The sequence below is a fragment of the Nyctibius grandis genome, chromosome 35 (assembly GCF_013368605.1).
Source record: "Nyctibius grandis isolate bNycGra1 chromosome 35, bNycGra1.pri, whole genome shotgun sequence".
Lineage (NCBI taxonomy): Eukaryota > Metazoa > Chordata > Aves > Nyctibiiformes > Nyctibiidae > Nyctibius > Nyctibius grandis.
In genome coordinates, this window is record NC_090692.1 from 500,553 (window position 1) to 520,740 (window position 20,188).

Genomic DNA, 20,188 nt, shown 5'->3' on the forward strand with positions numbered 1-20,188 from the left:
GCGTGGCCAAACCCTCGCGGCGACTTCCCGGCCCCGCCCGTACCCGCGGCACCTCAAAACCTCCGTAAAACGCCGGGAGGGGTTTGGTTTTGTCACCTTGGCATGGAGAGGGCGCGGCGTTGGCCGGGTGCCACCCTGGGCACCGACGGCTCCTGCTCCCGGATGCCCCGGTGCCGGGTGACACCTCTTAGATACAATCAAAGCTATAAAATTGATATAAAATTGATATAAAATTGCTCCTTTTCCACCAAAACCAACCCTGGAGCCACCTCCGGGAGCCTCCTCGGTTGTTGCGCCGGCACCGTTCACCCACGTGTGTTTTACACGTGATTTACACGTGATTTACACGCGATTTACACGCGTGTAAACGTGCTTCCCGTGGTGATTCTGAGTCAACTTTGCCCCTTGCGCCGGCGTCTCTCGTCCCCTTCGTGCCGGAGCCGAGTGGCACCAGGGAACGCCCTGACGGGGCTTGTTGTGCCGCGGCCAACGCAAACACCGGGGCCGGCGATAGCGGCACCGCCGCGGCCCGACCCTCCTCCTCCTCCTCCTCCTCCTCCTCCTCCTCCTCCTCCTGCTTCGCAGAGGGGTTGTGCCAGGGGGAAACTGAGGCACGGCGCTGGCTGCAACCCTTTTATTAGAAACTATAACTTAACGCCGGCGCGGCTTCACCACCCGGCAGGCTCAGAACTAAAAATATAATAATAATAATAATTAATAATAATAAAAATAATAATATTAAAGACCTGATGTGAAGCAGCTGCTCCGCAGAGCGAAGCCCTCGGCTCCGGCTGCGCCGAACCGGCTGGTGGCTCAATGTGGGGGGGGGAAACGGTCCGTGGTGCGGCTGGGGGTGGTGGAGGGGGGTCCCTGAGAGCCCTGAGGTTTGGAGATGGCCCCAAGCGGCCGGGCCGGAGTCACCAGGTAGGACCAACCGCCCCGGGACGCTCCGGTGCCCGGCTCAGCGTTGGCACCGACGCCCCGGGGTGCTCCGGTGCCCGGCTCAGCGTTGGCACTTGACCTTGGCCTCCTGGAAGTGTGGCCAGAGCTTGAGCAGCTCGTGGGGCTGGTAGTGGTGGACCATGACGAGGCGGGAGAAGCGGCACTTGTCGTAGTCGAGGCGGTACATGTTGAAGGCGCCGCGGGGGCTGGCGGTGACGCCGACGCCCAACGCGTGCAGGCAGATGCCGACGAAGGAATCCTCCATGTTGATGACGGGCAACGTTTGAGCCACGGCGTAGATTTTAGTAGCCAAATTGCCCGAGAGGACGTAGCCGGGGCCGCCGCAGTAGGGCGGGTAGGTGGCGTTGGGGTAGACCTCGCGGGGCACGTACCACTTGAAGGCTTTGCGGCGCATGGGTTGGGTGCCGCGGTAGACGTAACCCGTCATGAAGTTCTCCTTGGGGGGCAGGAGGAAGCGGTGCACCAGGTAGGCGAGGTTGAGGAAGACGTCGTGGTCGGCCTTCACCACGTAGGTGGCGTTGGCGCAGTGTTTGCTCACCCACTCCAAACCCATCAACGTCTTCAAGGTCAAGTTGTTGTAGGTGTCCAAGAAGTCTTGTTGGAGGATGTCGCCGTAGAGGAGGTTCTCCTCCTCCAGCACCGCCCGCAGCGCCGCCCCGAACACCGGGTGGACGCCGACGAGGAACAGCCGGAGGATGGAGACCCCCGGCACCGAGCTCTCGTTGCCCCACGTCTGGCGGATGGCGTTCCTGCCCGCCGTGTCACCCGGCTGCGTCACCACCAGCAGCACCAGGAAGGGGGTCCGGTGGCGGCACTTGTGGGGCTGGTTGAGGAGGAAGCGGTAGGGGTGGGGGTAGGGGGGCTGCAGCGGGTGCCGGCTGGGCGCCGGCTTGGCCGTGGCGTTGCCGCGCGGCTCGGGCGTGCCGTGCCATCGGAAGGTGGCCCCCGGTGGGTGCTGGTGGGCGGCGGCGGCGGGGGGGTCCTCGGCGAAGCGCCGCGCCCGCAGCGCCAGCAGCGCCAGCGACGCCAGGACGGGCAGCAGGAGCAGGCGGGGGCTCAGCGGGCACTTCATGGCGGTGGGCGCTGGTGTGGGGAGAGACGGGGCCTCAGGGCGGTGGGGGGGCACCCAGTGCCCACCCAGTGCCCACCCAATGCCCACCCAGCGCCCGCAGGATGCCCACCCAACGCCCACCCAGCCGCTCGCCCAGCGCCCACCCAACCACTCTGTGCCCACCCAACTGCTCCTTGGCGCCCAAACCCCCCACTCACTCTGCACCCACCCAGCTGCTCGCTTGGCACCCAAAACCCACCCAGCACCCACCCAGCTGCTCCTTGGCACCCAAACCCTGCACTCTGCACCCACCCAGCCACTCCCTTGGCACCCAAAACCCACTCACCACCCACCCAACTGCTCGCTTGGCACCCAAACCCCCCACTCACTCTGCACCCACCCAACCACTCTGTGCCCACCCAGCCGCTCGCTCAGCACCCACCCAGCACCCAAACCCGCTCAGCACCCACCCAACCACTCTGTGCCCACCCAGCCGCTCGCTCAGCACCCACCCAGCACCCAAACCCACTCGCTCAGCACCCAAACCCGCTCAGCACCCACCCAGCCACTCACCCAACACCCACCCAACCACTCTGTGCCCACCCAGCTGTTCTCTCAGCACCCACCCAGCACCCAAACCCACTCGCTCAGCACCCAAAACCCGCTCAGCACCCACCCAACCACTCTGTGCCCACTCAACTGCTCCTTGGCACCCAAACCCCCCACTCAGCACCCACCCAGCCGCTCTGCACCCACCCAGCCGCTCGCTCAGCACCCAGACCCCCTCCCTCCTCGCCCACCCACCCGCTCTGCGCCTCCCGGGGCCCCCTCCAGCCCCCACCCAGCCACGGCATTTGGGGGTCTCGTGGTGCCGCTGCCGCAGGCTGCTCCCAGCCCTTCCCAGTTGCTCCCAGTTGCTCCCAGTTCACCCCAGGTGCTGCTCCCAGCCCTTCCCAGTCGCTCCCAGTCGCTCTCAGTTCACCCCAGGTGCTACTCCCAGCCCTTCCCAGTTGATCCCACTTGCTCTGTTCACCCCAGGTGTCGCTCCCAGTTGCTCCCAGCGGATCCCAGGTGCCGCTCCCAGCCCTTCCCAGTCGCTCCCAGTTGCTCCGTTCACCCCAGGTATCACTCCCAGCCTTTCCCAGTCACTGCCAGTTGCTCCCAGTCGCTCCCAGTGGATCCCAGGTGCCGCTCCCAGCCTTTCCCAGTCGCTCCCAGTTGCTCCGTTCACCCAGGTGCCGCTCCCAGCCCTTCCCAGTCGCTCCCAGTTGCTCCGTTCACCCCAGATGTTGCTCCCAGCCTTTCCCAGTCACTCCCAGTTGCTCCCAGTCTCTCCCAGTTGCTCCGTTCACCCCAGGTGCCGCTCCCAGCCCTTCCCAGTCGCTCCCAGTTGCTCCGTTCGCCCCAGGTGTCGCTCCCAGCCCTTCCCAGTCGCTCCCAGCTCACCCCAGGCGCTGCTCCCAGTGGCTCCCAGTGGCTCCCAGTGCCGCTCGCCCAGTGGGGCCGGTGGCGGCAGGACTCTCCGGGCGCTGACGCAGCCCCGGCCACCCCACCCCACCCCACCCCGGCCACAAACTTCCTCCTGCGGCCGCCCCGGCCACGAGCCCCGGCCGGTGCTGGGCCCCCCGCGACGCCGTGGGGCAGGGGACGGGGATGGGGGGCGGCCCGGGGCTGGGGGGCTCGAGCCCAAACCGGGGGGGGGTCCCAGACCCCCAACACGGACCCACACGTCGGGGGTCCCAGACCCCCAACATGGACCCACAAGTGCAAGGTCACAGACCCCCCAAGGACCCACATGTCCAAGCCCCCAGACCCCCAACACAGACCCACACGTCGGGGGTCCCAGACCCCCCAGGGACCCACATGTCTGAGCCCCCAGACCCCCAACATGGACCCACACATCAGGGTCCCAGATCCCCCCTAGGACCCTCATCTTCAAGGTCTGAGACCCCCAACACAGACCCACACGTTCGAGCCCCCAGACCCCCAACACGGACCCACAACTCCAAGGTCTGAGCCCCCCAACACGGACCCACATGTCGGGGGTCCCAGACCCCCAAAATGGACCCACAACTCCAAGGTCTGAGCCCCCCAACACGGGCCCACAAGTGCAAGGTCCCAGACCCCCCAAGGACCCACACGTCCGAGCCCCCAGACCCCCAACACAGACCCACACATCGGGGGTCCCAGGCCCCCAACACGGACCCACAACTCCAAGGTCTGAGCCCCCCAACACGGACCCACAAGTGCAAGGTCACAGACCCCCCAAGGACCCACGTCTCCGAGCCCCCAGACCCCCAACACAGACCCACATGTTGGGGGTCCCAGACCCCCAAAATGGACCCACAAGTGCAAGGTCCCAGACCCCCCCAAGGACCCCCACATCTGAGCCCCCAGACCCCCAACACAGACCCACACATCGGGGGTCCCAGATCCCCAACACGGACCCACAACTCCAAGGTCTGAGACCCCCAGAAGGGACCCACAAGTGCAAGGTCACAGACCCCCCAAGGACCCCCACATCTGAGCCCCCAGACCCCCAACACAGACCCACACGTCGGGGGTCCCAGACCCCCCTCTGCCCCCCATCTCCCCCAGCCCCACACCCCCCCTCAGCCCCCCAACACAGACCAGTGGGGGGAGGTGACACCCCTGGGGGGGGGTCACAGCCTGGTGGGGGGCACCCGGCCCCCCAGAGCGGGGCTGGGGGGGGTCCCCCGGGATCTCGCGCCGCGTCGCCGCCTCCAGCCGCGTCTCGGGCTCCCCTCGATGGGGACGAAGGGGACAAAGGCCACCGGCGTGGCCCGGGCGGGGACGTCACCTGTGGGGCGGGGGGGGGGGGCCCTGGTGTCCCCTGTCCCTTGTCCCCAGGACCTGGGTGCAGGGTGGGGGGGACGCTGCCCCCCCCCCGTGACCCCCCCCCCAGTCCCGCCCTGCCCAGGGACAGCGCAGCCCCGAGGGGCCACCGAGCCCCCGCCGTGGGCAAACAGCCCCCCAGACCCCTGTGTGCCCCCCCCAGCCCCACTCAGAGACCCCCAGCCCCACTAAGGCCCCCCCCAGACCCATTTGAGTCCCCCCCCCAGACCCACTCAGCGCCCCCCCAGACCCCTGTGGGTCCCCCCAGCCCCACTCAGAGCCCCCCCAGACCCACTCAGAGTCCTCCCAGATCCCTGTGGGCCCCCCCAGACCCATTTGAGCCCCCCCAGACTCCCTCAGAGCCCCCCCAGTCCCATTTGAGTCCCCCCAGACCCACTCACAGCCCCCCCAAACCCACTCAGAGCCCCCCCAGACCCCCTCAGAGCCCCCCCCAACCCCACTCAGGCCCCCCCCAGACCCATTTGAGTCCCCCCAGACCCATTTGAGCCCCCCCCAGACCCACTCAGAGCCCCCCCAGATCCCTGTGGGCCACCCCCAGACCCATTTGAGTCCCCCCAGACCCACTCAGAGCCCGCCCAAACCCTCTCAGAGCCCCCTCAGCCCCACTTAGAGCCCCCCCCAGACCCCTGTGGGTCCCCCCAGCCCCACTCAGGCCCCCCCCAGCCCCACTCAGAGCCCCCCCAGGACCGCTCAGAGCCCCCCAAGACCCATTTGAATCCCCCCAGACCCACTCAGAGCCCCCCCAGACCCACTCAGAGCCCCCCCAGACCCATTTGAGCCCCCCCAGCCCCACTCAGAGCCCCCCCCAGCCGTTTTTCCCACCAAGATACTTTATTTTCCATCCCTACGGCCGGGCCCCCCCTTAAAAAAACACCAAAGTAGTAAAAAACCCACCAAAAAAAATGTATAAAAATACAACGTATGGGAAGGATAAAACCACCCTGGGGTGGGGGGGGGAAGCGGGGGGTGCCACGGCCCTCCCTGGGGAGGGTGGGGGGGCACAGGGGGGTGCAGGGGGGGGGTCCCATCAATCCAGGGTGATGCCGACGGCACCCAGAGCCTCCAGCACCCAGGGGGGGACGCGCTCCCGCGGCCCGTACATGGTGCTCAGGAAGCCCCGGACGAAGTCGGGGAAGCGCCGGGCCAAGATGCTCTCGCGGATGGAGCTCATGAGGTTCAGCTGTGGAATGAGGGGGGGTTTAAATAGGGTGGGGGGGGGCAGGATAAGGACCCCCCCCCCCCCAAATTACCCCCCAGCCCACCTGGTAGGCGACGTTGTGGACGGTGAGGTGGTGCAGGGCGGCGGGTTCGCTGCGGAGCAGGGCGTGCAGGTACGCGCGGCTGTGCCTATATGGGGGGGGGCAGAGCGTTATGGGGGGGTCAGAAGTGAGCCCCCCCCCCCTAAAAACCCCCCCTTTACCCCCCCAGCTCACCGCCGGCACGTGGGGCAGCCGCAGGCGGCGTCGATGGGGCGGAAATCGCGGGCGAAGCGTCGGTGCTTCAGCTGGAGGGAGCCCCAGGGGACCAGGGCTGAGCCGAAGCGCTGCGGGGAGGGGGCGTGGGGGTTTGGGGGGTCTCCCCTCACTCTGTGGGGGTCCCCCCACCTCTGGGGGAGGGGGGGGGGACAGTGGGGGCCCCCCCCCCCCCCCCAGCACCCTCTTACCGCCGTGCGGGTGGGGAAGACGCAGTCGAACATGTCGCAGCCCAGCGCGACGCAGACCACGAGGTCGGTGGCGTAGCTGGGGGCGGGGGGGGGCAGTGGGGTGGGAGCCAGGCCCCACATCCCCCCCCCCCCACACCCCAAACAACCCCCCCCCCAGGGTGGGGGGGGGGCACGGAGGGGCCCCTACCCCACGCCCATGAGGTATCGGGGCTTGTCGCGGGGCAGGAGGTCGGTGCTGAGCTTCACCATCCTCCAGAAGTGGTGCTTGTCCTCGCCCCCGCTCAGGCCCCCGATGGCGAAGCCGGGGACGTCGCGGAGGGTCATTTCTGGGGGGGGTGAGGGGGGGGGGAGCACCCTGAGGACCCCCCCAGAACCCCCCCGAGCCCGGCAGGGCGGGGGGGGGGAGATGGGGAGAAGGGGGGAGGATGAGGAGTGGGAAGAAGATGGGAGGAAGATGAGGAATGGGGGAAGATGAGGGAATATGAGGAGCTGGAGGAAGATGAGGAGCAAGAGGAAGATGAGGAGTGGGGGAAGGTGGGGAGCAGGAGGAAGATGAGGATGGAGGAAGATGAGGATGGAGGAGGATGAGGAGCAGGAGGAGGATGAGGAGCTGGAGGAGGATGAGGAGCTGGAGGAGGATGAAGAATGGGGGAAGATGGGGAGCAAGGAGATGGGGAGAAGGGGGGAGGATGAGGAGTGGGAGGAAGATGAGGAGCAAGAGGAAGATGAGGAGTGGGGGAAGATGAGGAGCAGGAGGAAGATGAGGAGTGGGGGAAGATGAGGAGCAGGAGGAAGATGAGGAGTGGGAGAAGATGAGGAGCAGGAGGAAGATGAGGAGTGGGGGAAGATGAGGAGCTGGAGGAGGATGAGGAGTGGGAGGAAGATGGGAATGGGGGAAGATGGGGAGCAGGAGATGGGGAGGGGGAGGAAGATGAGGGGCAAGAAGGAGATGGGGAGCAGGAGGAGGATGAGGAGCTGGAGGAAGATGAAGAATGGGGCAAGATGGGGAACAAGGCGATGGGGAGAAGGGGGGAGGATGAGGAGTGGGAGGAAGATGAGGAATGGGAAAAGATGGGGAGCAAGAAGGAGATGGGGAGTGGGAGGATGAGGAGCTGGAGGAGGATGAAGAGTGGGGGAAGATGAAGAGCGGGAGGATGATGAGGAGTGGGAAGAAGATGGGAGGAAGATGAGGAATGGGGGAAGATGAAGAGCAAGAGGAAGATGAGGAGTGGGGGAAGATGAGGAGCAGGAGGAAGATGAGGAGTGGGAGAAGATGGGGAGTGGAGGGAAGATGAGTGGGAGGATGAGGAGCGGGAGGAAGATGGGGCATGGGGGGGCAGACAGGGAGTGGGAGGAAGATGAGGAATGGAGGAGGATGAGGAGTGGGAGGAAGATGAGGAATGGAGGAGGATGAGGAGCTGGAGGAGGATGAAGAGTGGGGGAAGATGAGGAGTGGGGGAAGATGAGGAGTGGGGGAAGATGAGGAGCAGGAGGAAGATGAGGAGTGGGGGAAGATGAAGAGTGGGGGAAGATGAGGAGCAGGAGGAAGATGAGGAGTGGGGGAAGATGAAGAGTGGGGGAAGATGAGGAGCAGGAGGAAGATGAGGAGTGGGAGAAGATGGGGAGTGGAGGGAAGATGAGTGGGAGGATGAGGAGCGGGAGGAGGATGAGGAGTGGGAAGAAGATGGGAGGAAGATGAGGAGTGGGAGGAAGATGGGGCATGGGGGGGGCAGACAGGGAGCGGGAGGAAGATGAGGAGCAGGAAGAAGGTGGGGAAGATGAGGAGGATGAAGAGCAGATGGGAATCGGGGGCAGATGGGGAGCGGGAGGAGGATGAGGATGAGGAGTGGGAGGAAGGTGGGGCACGGGGGGGGGCAGCTGGGGAGCGGGAGGAAGGTGGGAAGAGGCCGGGGAGCAGCTGGGGAGCGGGAGGATGATGGTGAGCGGGAAGAAGGCGGGGAGGGGGAGGAGGAGGGGGGGGAGGAAGGCTGAGAGGAGGAGGAAGGGGGGGGAGGAAGGCCGGGGGGTACCTTGGAGGCAGCGGGTGCGCAGGGCGGGGTCCAGCCCCCCCTGGATGATGGCGAAGAGGTGCTGGTGGTGGGGGCGGGCGTGGGCGGCGATGCAGCGGTCCAGCCAGCGCACGGACCTGGGGGGGGGGACACGGGGGGGTGGGGGGGGTCCTGGGGGGGGATCTGGGGGGTCCTGGGAGGGTCAGGGGGGGTCTGGGGGGTCCTGGAGGGCCTGGGAGGGGGTTCTGGGGGCTCTGGGGGGTCCTGGGAGGGTCTGGGGGGGGCTTGGAGGGGCGGCAGCAGGGGGTCTGGGGGGTCCTGTGAGGGGTCTGGGGGGTCCTGGGAGGGTCTGGGGGGGGGGGCTGGGGGGGGTTTGGGGAGCAGTGGGGGGGTCCCAGGGGGTCCTGTGGGGGGGTCTGGAGGGTCCTGGGAGGCTCTGGGGGGTCTGAGGGTGTCAGGGAGGGTCTGGGGGGGTTTTGGGGGGCAGTGGGGGGGTCCCAGGGCATTGGGGAGGGTCTGGGGGGGTCTGTGGGGTCTGTGGGGGGTCTGTGGGGGGTCTGGAGGGTCCTGAGAGGGGGTTTGGGGGGTGTGGGGGGTCCTGGGAGGGTCTGGGGGGGGTTTGGGGGGGTTTGGGGGGGCTCTGGAGGGTCTGGGGGGGTCTGGGGGGGGTTTGGGGGGCAGTGGGGGGGTCCCAGGGGGTCCTGTGGGGGGGGTCTGGGGGGTCCTGGGATGGTCTGGGGGGGGTTGGGGAGTCTGGGGGGGTTTTGGGGAGCAGCAGGGGGGTCTGGGGGGGTCCTGGGGGAGGTCTGGGGGGGTCCTGGGAGGGGGTTTTGGGGGGGCTGGGGGGTCCTGGGAGGGTCTGGGGGGGTCCAGGGGGGCATTAGGGAGTCTGGGGAGGTTTTGGGGGGTCTGGGGGGGTTTGAGGGGCAGCAGGGGGGTCTGGGGGGGTCCTGGGAGGGACTTGGGGGGTTTTGGGGGTCAGTGGGGGGGTCCCAGGGGGTCGGGGAGGCCCTGGGAGGGTCTGGGGGGGGTTTTGGGGGGCAGCAGGGGGGTCCCAGGGGGTCTTGGGGGGGTCTGGGGGGTTTTGGGGGGCAGTGGGGGGGTCCTGGGAGGGTCTGGGGGGGTTTTGGGGGGCTGTGGGGTCCTGGGAGGGTCTAGGGGGGGTTTTGGGGGGCAGTGGGGGGGTCCCCGGGGGTCAGAGAGGGTCTGGGGGGGGGGGGGTTGGGGGGTCTGGGGAGTCTGGGGGGCTTTGGGGGGATCTGGGGGGGGTTTGGGGGGCAGTGGGGGGGTCCCCGGGGGTCAGAGAGTGTCTCGTGGTGTTTGGGGGGCAGTGGGGGGTCCCAGGGGGTTGGGGAGGGTCTCGGTGGGGTTTGGGGGGCAGTGGGGGGTCCCAGGGGGTCCGAGGTGGGTCTGGGGGGAGGTAGGGGGGACTGGGGAGGTTTTGGGGGGCAGTGGGGGGTCCCAGGGGGTCAGGGAGGGTCTGGGGGGGCTCTGGAGGGTCTGGGGAGTCTGGGGGGGGGGTTGGGGGGCAGCAGGGGGTCCCAGGGGGTCCTGGGGGGGTTGGGGGGATCTGGGGGGGTTTTGGGGGGCAGTGGGGGGGTTTGGGGGGGGTCCCGGACCTGTGCATGGCCTCCTCGACGCGCGGCCCCCCCGTCGTGCTGCTCACCACGTCGTCCAGCTGCATCACGATGTCGGCGCCTGCGGGGTCGGGGGGGGGGGGGTGGGTGAGGATTTGGGGGGGGGGTCGGGGGTCCCAGGACCCCCCCCAGTCTGGGTTTTTTTGGGGTGGGGGGGGGTCCGTGGCCCACCCAGCGCGTTCTGGATCTGCATGGAGCGCTCGGGGCTGAGCAGGATCTCGCGGGCGTCGTAGGGGGAGCGGAAGCGGACACCGGCCTCGGTGACGGCCGCCAGCGCCGCCAGGGACACCATCTGGAACCCGCCGCTGTCCTGGGGGGGCGAGGGGGGGCACCGAGAGTGGGGGGGGGCGTGGGGGGGCACCGAGAATTGGGGGGGGGGGGCACGGGAATGGGGGGGGGGACCGATAATGGGGGGGGCACGGGGGGGCACCGAGAGTGGGGGGGGGACATGGGAAGGGGGGGGGGGGACCGATAATGGGGGGGGCACGGGGGGGCACTGAGAAGGGGGGGGGGGCATGGGGGGGCACCGAGAATGGGGGGGGGGACATGGGAAGGGGGGGGGGGACCGATAATGGGGGGGGCACGGGGGGGCACCGAGAGGGGGGGGGGGCATGGGGGGGCACTGAGAAGGGGGGGGGGGCACGGGAATGGGGGGGACACGGGAATGGGGGGGGCATGGGGGGGCACCGAGAGTGGGGGGGGACATGGGGGACACCGAGAATGGGGGGGGGACATGGGAATGGGGGGGGGCATGGGGGGGCACCGAGAATGGGGGGGGATATGGGAGAGGGACATGGACATGATAATGAGAGGGACATGATAATGGGGGGGGACCCTGATAATGGGGGGGGGCACCGAGAGTGGGGGGGGGCATGGGGGGCACCGAGAGTGGGGGGGGGACATGGGAATGGGGGGGGGACGTGGGGGGGCACCGAGAATGGGGGGGGGGCACGGGAATGGGGGGGGGCATGGGGGGGCACTGAGAAGGGGGGGGGCACCGATAATGGGGGGGGACACGGAGGGGGGGACACGGATCCCAATAATGGGGGGGGGGCACCGAGAATGGGGGGGGGAAATGGGGGGCACCGAGAATGGGGGGGGGGGGCACGGGAATGGGGGGGGATGTGGGGGGGCACTGAGAAGGGGGGGGATATGGGGGGCACCGAGAATGGGGGGGGCACCGAGAATGGGGGGGACGTGGAGGGGGGGACATGGATCCCAATAATGGGGGGGGGCACCGATAATGGGGGGGGGCACGGGAATGGGGGGGGACGTGGGGGGGCACCGAGAATGGGGGGGGGGCACAGGAATGGGGGGGGGCATGGGGGGGCACCGAGAATGGGGGGGGACACGGGAGGGGGGGGACACAGGTGGGGGGGACACCCAATAATGGGAGGGGGAGACCGATAATGGGGGGGGGCACTGATAATGGGGGGAGGACACGAAGGGGGGGACATGGACCCTGATAATGGGGGGGGGACATGGGGGGGCAGACCCCAATAAGGGGGGGGGACCCTGATAATGGGGAGGGACACGGACCCCGATAATGGGGCTGGTGGATCAGGACCCCCGGGGTTGTGGGGAGGGGGTTGTGGGAGGGGGGGGGGGGGCACTGGGGGGGGGGCTGGGGGTGTCACCCCCCCCCCTCCAGGGGGGGGCCCGGGGGTGCTGCCCCCCCTCACCGTCAGCAGGTTGTGGGGCCAGTCCATGAAGCCGTGCAGGCCCCCCCCGCGCTGCACCAGCTCCGGGCCCTGCGGGGGGGGGGGGTCAGACCGGGGGGGACCCCCAGGGGGCGGGGCTACCGCGCCTGGGGGCGGGGCTACAGGGGGGCGGGGCTATACAGGCTCCTCCAATGGGCACAGGTGGTCTGAGACCCCCGGGGCGTGGCCAGGCCAAGGGGCGTGGCCAGGCCAAGGGGCGTGGCCATCGCAGGGGGCGGGGCCTTCTGAGGGATCCCTCCAATAGACTCTTGGGGGCGTGGCCTTCGGGGGCGTGGCCACACCGTGATTGGGGGCGTGGCCTTCCCGGGGGCGTGGCCACCCTGGGGCTAGGGGGCGTGGCCTTCCCGTGGGCGTGGCCTTCCGGTGGGCGGGGCCCTGCCGTGCCCGCTGCTCCCCGGTGGCTGCGGGCGGCCCCTCCCCCGGCCCCGGCGGCCCCTCCCGGCCCGGCCCGGCCCGTCCCGCCCCCCCCCCCGCCCCGCCCCGCCGCGGCGGCGCTCACCGGCCGCGTGCCCAGGTGGTAGGTGTTGCCGAGGCAGATGCGGCAGCCGAGCGCGGCGAGCTGGGCCGCCGTGATGCCCTTGGCGGTCCCGCGGGTAGCCACGGGCATGAAGACGGGGCAAGGGACGGGGCCGTGCGGCAGCCGCAGCTCGCCCGCCCGCGCCCGGCTCTGCTCACACTCCGCCATCACCCGCAGCAGCGGCCCCGGCGCCGGCCCCGCCGCCCTGGGCGCCGCCATCTTCCCGCTGCCCCACGTGACCCGCGCTTCCGGCCGCCCGCCGGAAGTGGCCGTAACCAAGGGCAACGCGGGCGCCATGTTGGGGCTGCGGCCTCCGCGCTGGGCCTCGGCGGGGGGTCGGGACCCTCCTCCGGCCCCGGGGCCCTCGGCAGAGCCCCTCTCCGCTCCCCCATGTCCCCCGGGGAGAACCCCCCCCTTTCCCCCTCCCTGTGATCCCCGGGAGAGCCCCCTCCGCACCCTGTGGCCCTCGGGGAGAGCCCCCTCCCCTGGTCCCTATGTCCCCCAGGGAGAGCCCCCTCCTCTGCCTCCCTCATCCTGAGGAGAGCCCCTTCCCCTGCTCCCTAAACCCCCCAGGGAGAGCCCCCTCCTCTGTCCCCCTGTCCTGGGGGAGACCCCCCTCCCCTCGTCCCTAAGCCTCCCAGGGGACACCCCCGTCCTCCATCCCCTGCCTCAGTTTCCCCTCACACAACAGCTCCGTCCATCCCCTCGGGATCCCCCGTACCGGCCTCCCCCGGGATTTCACCCCGGGGGCGCCTCATCTTCAGGACCCTGCGAGCCCCGAGCAGGTCTGAGCGGGGAGAGACCCCCCCTCATTTACCCCTTTGCACCCCATTTACCCCCCGGGGCAGCTCCCGGGGGGGGTGTGAAGGCCCGACGGGATCCAGGCGCCTCACGTCGGAGGATCCGGCGGGGATAGGAAGGGAGGATGTGCGTGGGAAGCCCGAGCTGGGGGAATATTCCCTGTTTTGATATCAATTGCTATTTTTATTTCTCCAGACTGTGCCGTAATCAGGCCCTGGTGCGAGGGAGGCGAGCGTGCCGGCGCGGCGCGTGGGAACCCGCCCGTCTGCAGGAGGTAACGGCGCCGGGGACGAGCCGGTGGCTCCCAAAACAGGCACACGGGCCTCTCCGGGGGGGAGATCGTGACTGCGCCGTTTGGGGGGGGCTCTGCCTCCCCGGTCAGACCTTAACCGGGGAGGGGAAGGGACACGGGACGCGCCCTGAGCTGGCTCGGTGCGACAGCAGCGTCCGGTTAGAAATTTCCTAGAACTCAATTAAAACGACCTTCAGGAACGATCCGGCAAACGCCGGCACCGGAGGGCTCGGGCGATGGGTTTGGGAGCTGCCGTCCCGCCCGGGAGGTGGCTGCGAGCGGCTTTCGGAGCTCGGTCACCCGCGGGGACCCCGGGAGCGGGGCTGTCCCCCCTCACCGGTGACACCGGGACGTTCCGGTGGTGCCGTGAGCCCCAGGACTGGCCGGGAGGGTCACGCTGCGGTGAGCAGAGGTGGGACAAACCCCGTTTTCTCCTTCCCCGTTCCCAGCTGGAAGATGGACGCGGCACGGCCCGAGCCCCCCGCCCCGCGGCAGCCGGAGCCGCGGGAGAGGCCGAACCGGCGCTCGGTGGATCGGCTCAGCCCGGAGCTCCGGCCGGAGAGATCCACCCTGCTCAGCATGGACGGGAAGCTGCTGGGGCCAGAGCTGAGCCGCATCCGGAGCGGTAGGGACACCGGGAGGGGGGTTCCCCTGGGAACGGGGGGTCTGGCCCCCCCCAGTTCACACCCTGGGGGGCTCCTGGGGGGCTGCTCTCACCCCACCGGCGTTTGGGAGGTCGCCGTCACCCCGGACTCCGGGCGCCGCTGCCCTGGGAGCGGGGTGTGGCGCTGCCCCGGGGTGGTTTTTGGGGTGCTGAGGGATTCTCTGCGCCCCCCAATCGCCAACCGGGTCCCAGGAGGGGCCGGTTGGGGTCTGACGGCTCCGTGTGTCCCCCCCCGACCCCCCAGAGCTGGCCCTGCCGGACACCGACCTGCCCCAGGACCTGCCCTCCGGCTACCTCTGCCGCCAGCGCCGCTCCCTGCCCGCCTTCCCCGTGGCCCCCGGCCCCCAGCCCCCCGCCGAGCTCAGGTAGGTGAGGGTCTGGGGGCCGGGGGGGGCCGTGAACCGGCTGTCGGGGCTCCCGGTGCCGGGGCCACACCCTGACACCCCCCCCCCATCTCTTCCAGGGGCAGCTCGGACGTGCTGTGCGCCGGCCGGTTCCCGGCGGGGCTCAGCCGGTTGGTGACGGGCATGCAGACCCCCGTCCCGCCGCGATGCCGCGGCAGCCCCCCGGTACCGGAGCCCGCCCGGGGGGAGGCGGGGCGCTGAGGGGAGCCCCCCCCCCCCCCCGCCGCGGCACGGGGTGAAGGTGTGAAATAAAGACCCCCCCAAGGCGACGGCCGTGGTGGTGCTGGGGGTCCCCCGGGGCCGGGGGGGGTCCCCGGGGGCTGCCGTTGGTGTGCGCGGCTACACGGGGGTCTACGGTCAATGGGCTGTGCCCGGGAAGGAGCAAAGCAGCCAATGGGCTGGCAGGGATCGTTGATTGACAGCCGGCTGGCGAATGGCGAGAGGGTTTTCTCCCCGCTCAGATTCCCCGCTTCGACTGGATTGGGCAATCTGGTGGAGTGGCAGGCGCGCTGTCCAATGAGAAGGGAGGGTGGGTGGGGCGAGGCGGGTGAACTCGTCCCGTCTCTCTCGGGCGGTGATTCGTTAGCTGTGCGGAGCGGCAGTCGTCTCGGCCAATGAAATGGCAGGACGATGTCGCGGGGCGGGGGCAACGAGCAGCGCCGCCTCAGCTGACAGGCCAGCGCCACCTCCCATTGGTTGATAGGGATGAGTGACGCGGTGGGAGGCCAATGGAACGGTAGAGAAGGGGCGGGGGTTATCGGTCACACCCTCCCCGCTGATTGACAGCGCGCTGATCCACTCCGCTCGGCTGCTTCCTCTGATTGACGGCTGATCCGGCCAATGGCCGCGCGGGCTGAGGGGGAGCGGGGCGGGCCCGGCGCAGCGGCGCCCCGGGGGTGTCGCCAGTGCCGGATGAGGAGACTCGGAGGGGAAGTTGGGCCGCCGCCGCCGCGGGCCCTGTGAGGAGGAGCCGGAGCCGCCGCCGGGAGAGCGGGAGCGTGGTCCCGTGTGCCCCCCCCCGCCGCCATGGGGAACCGGGGCATGGAGGAGCTGATCCCGCTGGTGAACAAGCTGCAGGACGCGTTCAGCTCCATCGGGCAGAGCTGCCACCTCGACCTGCCGCAGATCGCCGTGGTGGGCGGGCAGAGCGCGGGCAAGAGCTCGGTGCTGGAGAACTTCGTGGGCCGGTGAGTCGCGGGGGGGGGGGGGGTTGGGCGGGGAGGGGCGGGCGGTGACGCCGCCGCTGCTGCCCGCCCGGCCGCCGCTGCGCCGCTGGCGTAAGCGCGCTTCGTGAATCCCGCTTGCGTAGGGCGCGGCCGCGGCCTGAGGGACCCCCCTCAGCGCGCTCCGCCGCCGCTACGCAAACTGCGGAGCGCTCCGGCGGCTCGCTCCCCTCGCCCGGCCGTGCCCTACGCACTTGGCGTAAGGCGCGGCTCCGGCCGAAGCGGGTCACCGGCGGCCCCTTTACGCCGGCGGCGTAGGCGGGGGCTCGGGACGTGGGTGGCGCGCGCGGCGCTGGCGTAGGGGGGTTCTGTGAATACGGGAGGGGGGTCCCGGTGCGGGGATGCGCGGCCATGGCAGGTGCCGGCCCGCGGCACCGGGGCCCCGCACCGACCCCCGAGCGGCGAGGCGGCGGCCATGGGGGTGCTGCCAGGCAGGGGAGGCTCCCACGGGCCTCCCGCCTCTGCCCAGTGCTCCCAGTTCCCCCCAGTGCAGCTCCCGGCTCTGCCCGGTGCTCCCAGTTCCCCCCAGTGCAGCTCCCGGCTCTGCCCGGTGCTCCCAGTTCCCCCCAGTGCAGCTCCCGGCTCTGCCCGGTGCTCCCAGTTCCCTCCAGTGCAGCTCCTGCCTCTGCCCAGTGCTCCCAGTTCGCCCCAGCGCAGCTCCCGCCTCTGCACGGTGCTCCCAGTTCCCCCCAGTGCAGCTCCCGGCTCTGCCCAGTGCTCCCAGTTCCCCCCAGCGCAGCTCCCGCCTCTGCCCAGTGCTCCCAGTTCCCCCCAGTGCAGCTCCCAGCTCTGCCTGGTGCTCCCAGTTCCCCCCAGGTGCAGCTCCCACCTCTCCCCAGTGCTCCCAGTTCCCCCCGGGTGCTCATACTGGTGTGTGTCGGCATCTCCGGATCCTCCTAGGACACTGGGAACGCTGCCACGGCGTGAGGAGGACCTGGGGCAGCACTGGTTCAGAGGGAGCGAACCGTGCACCAGTACAGGCTGGGGGTTGCACCAGTACATACTGGGGGGTTGACCTGCAGAGAAGGACCTGGGGGTTCTGGGGGACACCGAGTTCCCCACGAGCCAACAAGGTGAACCAGGATTGGCCAGTGGTGTCCTGGGGTGCGTGAGGAAGAGTGTGGGCAGGTCGAGGGAGGTTGTCCTCCCTGGTGGAGGCCACACCTGGAGTAACTGGGCCCAGTTCTGGGCCCCCCAGTTCCAGGAAGACCCTGGGGTCAGTTTTGGGCTCCTCGCTACAACAAAGACCTCGAGGGGCTGGAGCGAGTCCAGAGAAGGGCAACGGAGGTGGTGGAGGAGCTGGAGCCCGAGGAGAAGGGTCTGGAGAGCTTGTGAGGAGCAGCTGAGGGAGCTGGGGTGGGTCAGTGTGGAGAAGAGGAGGCTGAGGGGAGACCTTATGGCTCTACCTGAGAGGAGGGTGTGGTGAGGTGGGGGTTGGGTCTCTTCTCCCAAGCGATGGGACGAGAGGAAACGTCCTCAAGTTGCCCCAGGGGAGGTTCAGGTTGGAGATCAGGGACAATTTCTTCCCCCAAAGGGTTGTCAAGCGTTGGCACAGGCTGCCCAGGGAGGTGGTGGAGTCCCCATCCCTGGGGGGATCTCAAAGCTGTGGAGATGTGGTGCTGAGGGACATGGTTAGTGGTGGCCTTGGTAGTGTTGGGTTAACGGTTGGACTTGATGGTCTTCAAGGTCCTTCCCACCCCAAACTCTTGTTCCTCGCCGCGAGCCCCTTCCCTCGCAAAGGCCGACGCCGGGTGACGCCGTAACGACGCTTCTGCTCCCAGGCTGATAACGTCGGGCTCGGGGTTGTCCCCTCGCCGGGGTTTCGGTGTCCTCATGCTGGGGACGTGCGCCCTCGAGATAGCGCCGAGCCCTCGGTGAGGGGCGTCGGGGCTTTGCTACGGGGCCGCGGCGTTGAGAGGATAAGGCACGGCCAAGGATTTGACACCCAGCCCAGGGTGGGGAGGAGGACACGTCCGCCCCGATAACGGGGGGAGCAGAGCTGATTTCACCCCACACGAACGCTGCGGGGTTGAAAAATCAGAGAATCATGGAATGGTTTGGGTTGGAAGGGACCTTCAAGACCATCGTTAGGTCCTTCTGAACCAAGAGCAGCTCGTTTGCCTTTTGAATCGTAGAATCATCGAATGGTTTGGGTTGGAAGGGACCTTCAAGACCATCAGGAGGTCCTTCTGAACCAAGAGCAGCTCGTTTGCCGTTTGAATTGTAGAATCACAGAGTGGTTTGGGTTAGAAGGGACCTTCAAGACCATCAGGAGGTCCTTCTGAACCAAGAGCAGCTCGTTTGCCTTTTGAGTCGTAGAATCACAGACTGGTTTGGGTTGGAAGGGACCTTCAGGACCATCACAAGGTCCTTCTGAACCAAGAGCAGCTCGTTTGCCTTTTGAATCGTAGAATCACAGACTGGTTTGGGTTGGAAGGGACCTTCAAGACCACCTCTCGGGTGGGTTTTAATTGTTTGAAGAAGCCTAAAGACTTCTTTAGGCTGCGTTAACGCAGGACAGGGCAGCCACGAGTTATGGTGGTCCCTTCCATGGCCCAAGTGTCCGAGAGACGCGTTACAAACCCCGTTGAGATGACTTGAGATGCTGTTGGTCATGGAAAAAGCCTGTGGAGGAGCTGGGGGTTGGGCTCAGCTGCCTGGAGGCCTCTAAATCTGTGAATTAGGCGCCGGACTTAAATATATCTGAGGGGAAGGAGCGTGTCTGGGTGCTGCATCTGTTTCCGCGGGTGTCGAAATAGGTTGGTGTGGGTACACGAGGGCTCGGAGCGACCCGGTTCTCAGTCTACAACTGCCTGAAGGGAGGGTGGAGAGGACAGTCGGCCTCTTCTCCCAGGCAACCAGCGCTGGGACAAGAGGACACGGCCTCAAGCTTGGCCAGGGGAGGGTCAGGTTGGCCATCAGGAAGCATTTCTTCTCAGCAAGGGTCATCAGACACTGGAAGGGGCTGCCCAGGGAGGTGGCGGAGTCACCATCTCTGGGGGGTCTAAAAGCCATGGAGATGTGGTGCTGAGGGACATGGTTAGTGGTGGCCTTGGCAGTGTTGGGTTAACGGTTGGACTTGATGGTCTTAAAGGTTCTTCCCAACCCAAAGCTCCTTTCCAAGCATTTCTTCTCCACAAGGGTCATCAGACACTGGAAGGGGCTGCCCAGGGAGGTGGTGGAGTCACCATCTCTGGGGGGGTTTAAGACAAGACTGGCCATGGCACTTAGTGCCCTGGTCTAGTTGCCATGGTGGTGTCAGGGCCATGGTTGGACCCGATGAGCCCTGAGGGCTCTTCCAACCTCATTGATTCTGTGATTTAGCGGGGAAAACACGACGGGAAATCCAAAATACTGCGTTAAAACGACGGGACGAGCTGTTTTAAACCCCGTCCTGATGACACACGCGTTGACCGACCCCTCTTTGGAGCCCTTTTGTCAGGACGAGCGTGCCGACGGCGCCCAACCTCCCCCCCGGCCCCGCTCTCCGGCACACGGCGGCGTAAGAGGCGATTCTCAGAGCCCGACAAAACCCAACCATTGAGCTCGGCCCGGGGTGACAATGGAGCCGTTGTGATCCAACCCCCCCGCTCGGCAGCGTCGTCGAGGAACCAAACCTCAATGGGGCATTATGAGGGGTTTGGGTGGCGTTATGGGTGCTCCAGTGGCCATAAATAAAGCCGGGGTTAAGCCGGGCAGCGGGTGACAACAGGGCTTGGGGGGTGGAGGTGGCCAGACCTCGCTGGAGATCCTTCACCTTCTGCTGGTGTGACACTGAATCGGGTCCATAAAACACTTCAGAGACCCCAAAATGGGGATAAACCCCAACATTTGAGCCAAGGACCAACATCTCTGGCCCACGGTGGCTCGCTGAGGTGTTTAAGCCGGTGCTAAACCATGTTTAAACCTCTTGGAGGGAGGATTTATCCGCGGAGGAGGATGGAGACGGGAGCGACCCGTTCGTGGGGCTTTTCCATAAAATATTCCCTGGTTTTGGTTCAGCCGCGGTGGCCGCGTGGGGGCCAGGTTGGGTGCGGGTGTAAATCACGGCCAGGGCTGGATCAGTCGGGGTGGATTTAATCAATTTAATTAATTTAATCGATTTAATCTCGAGGTGTTGCAGAAATGGGGGGGGGGGAGTGTGTTATCCACGGGCGGAGCTGGCTGGGGATGGAGCTGAAGGAAGGGGATAACGAGATGCTCGTTAGCGAGAACGTCTCGGAGGGACGTGGAAGGATGTGGGTCTCCTCACAGGGTGTTTGGGGTGGCTTTTCCCTGGATTTGGGGGAAGAGCTGCCATGGGGTCACGGGGAAAGGGTCTGAGGAGAGAAATGGGAGCCTGAAACTGGAGAGGGGACGGGCAGGG

The 20,188-nt window shown here is 67.7% G+C and overlaps 3 protein-coding genes across 3 annotated transcripts in view; 1 reads left to right on the forward strand and 2 right to left on the reverse strand.

The window, feature by feature from the left end:
- Positions 1-1,003: 1,003 nt before the first annotated feature.
- LOC137675570 (beta-1,3-galactosyltransferase 2-like) lies at positions 1,004-2,035 on the reverse strand. The gene has a single exon (XM_068421705.1). The coding sequence runs from the start codon at positions 2,033-2,035 to the stop codon at positions 1,004-1,006; it is 1,032 nt and encodes a 343-aa protein (XP_068277806.1).
- Positions 2,036-5,838: 3,803 nt separating this feature from the next.
- Positions 5,839-12,659, reverse strand: QTRT1 (queuine tRNA-ribosyltransferase catalytic subunit 1). The gene is made up of 10 exons (XM_068421757.1): positions 12,421-12,659; positions 11,883-11,951; positions 10,372-10,510; positions 10,183-10,261; positions 8,585-8,700; positions 6,742-6,880; positions 6,555-6,630; positions 6,325-6,434; positions 6,154-6,238; positions 5,839-6,071 (listed from the first exon to the last, which is right to left on the reverse strand). Exons 1-10 carry the CDS (start codon positions 12,655-12,657, stop codon positions 5,919-5,921), a joined length of 1,203 nt encoding a protein of 400 aa, XP_068277858.1. The 5' UTR covers positions 12,658-12,659; the 3' UTR covers positions 5,839-5,918.
- A 2,845-nt stretch (positions 12,660-15,504) lies between these two features.
- Positions 15,505-20,188, forward strand: part of DNM2 (dynamin 2) — a 28,280-nt gene continuing 23,596 nt past the window's right edge. The window contains exon 1 of the mRNA XM_068421706.1: positions 15,505-15,786. Coding sequence (XP_068277807.1) covers positions 15,626-15,786 — 161 coding nt within the window. The 5' untranslated portion in view covers positions 15,505-15,625. The remainder of the gene's footprint in view (positions 15,787-20,188) is intronic.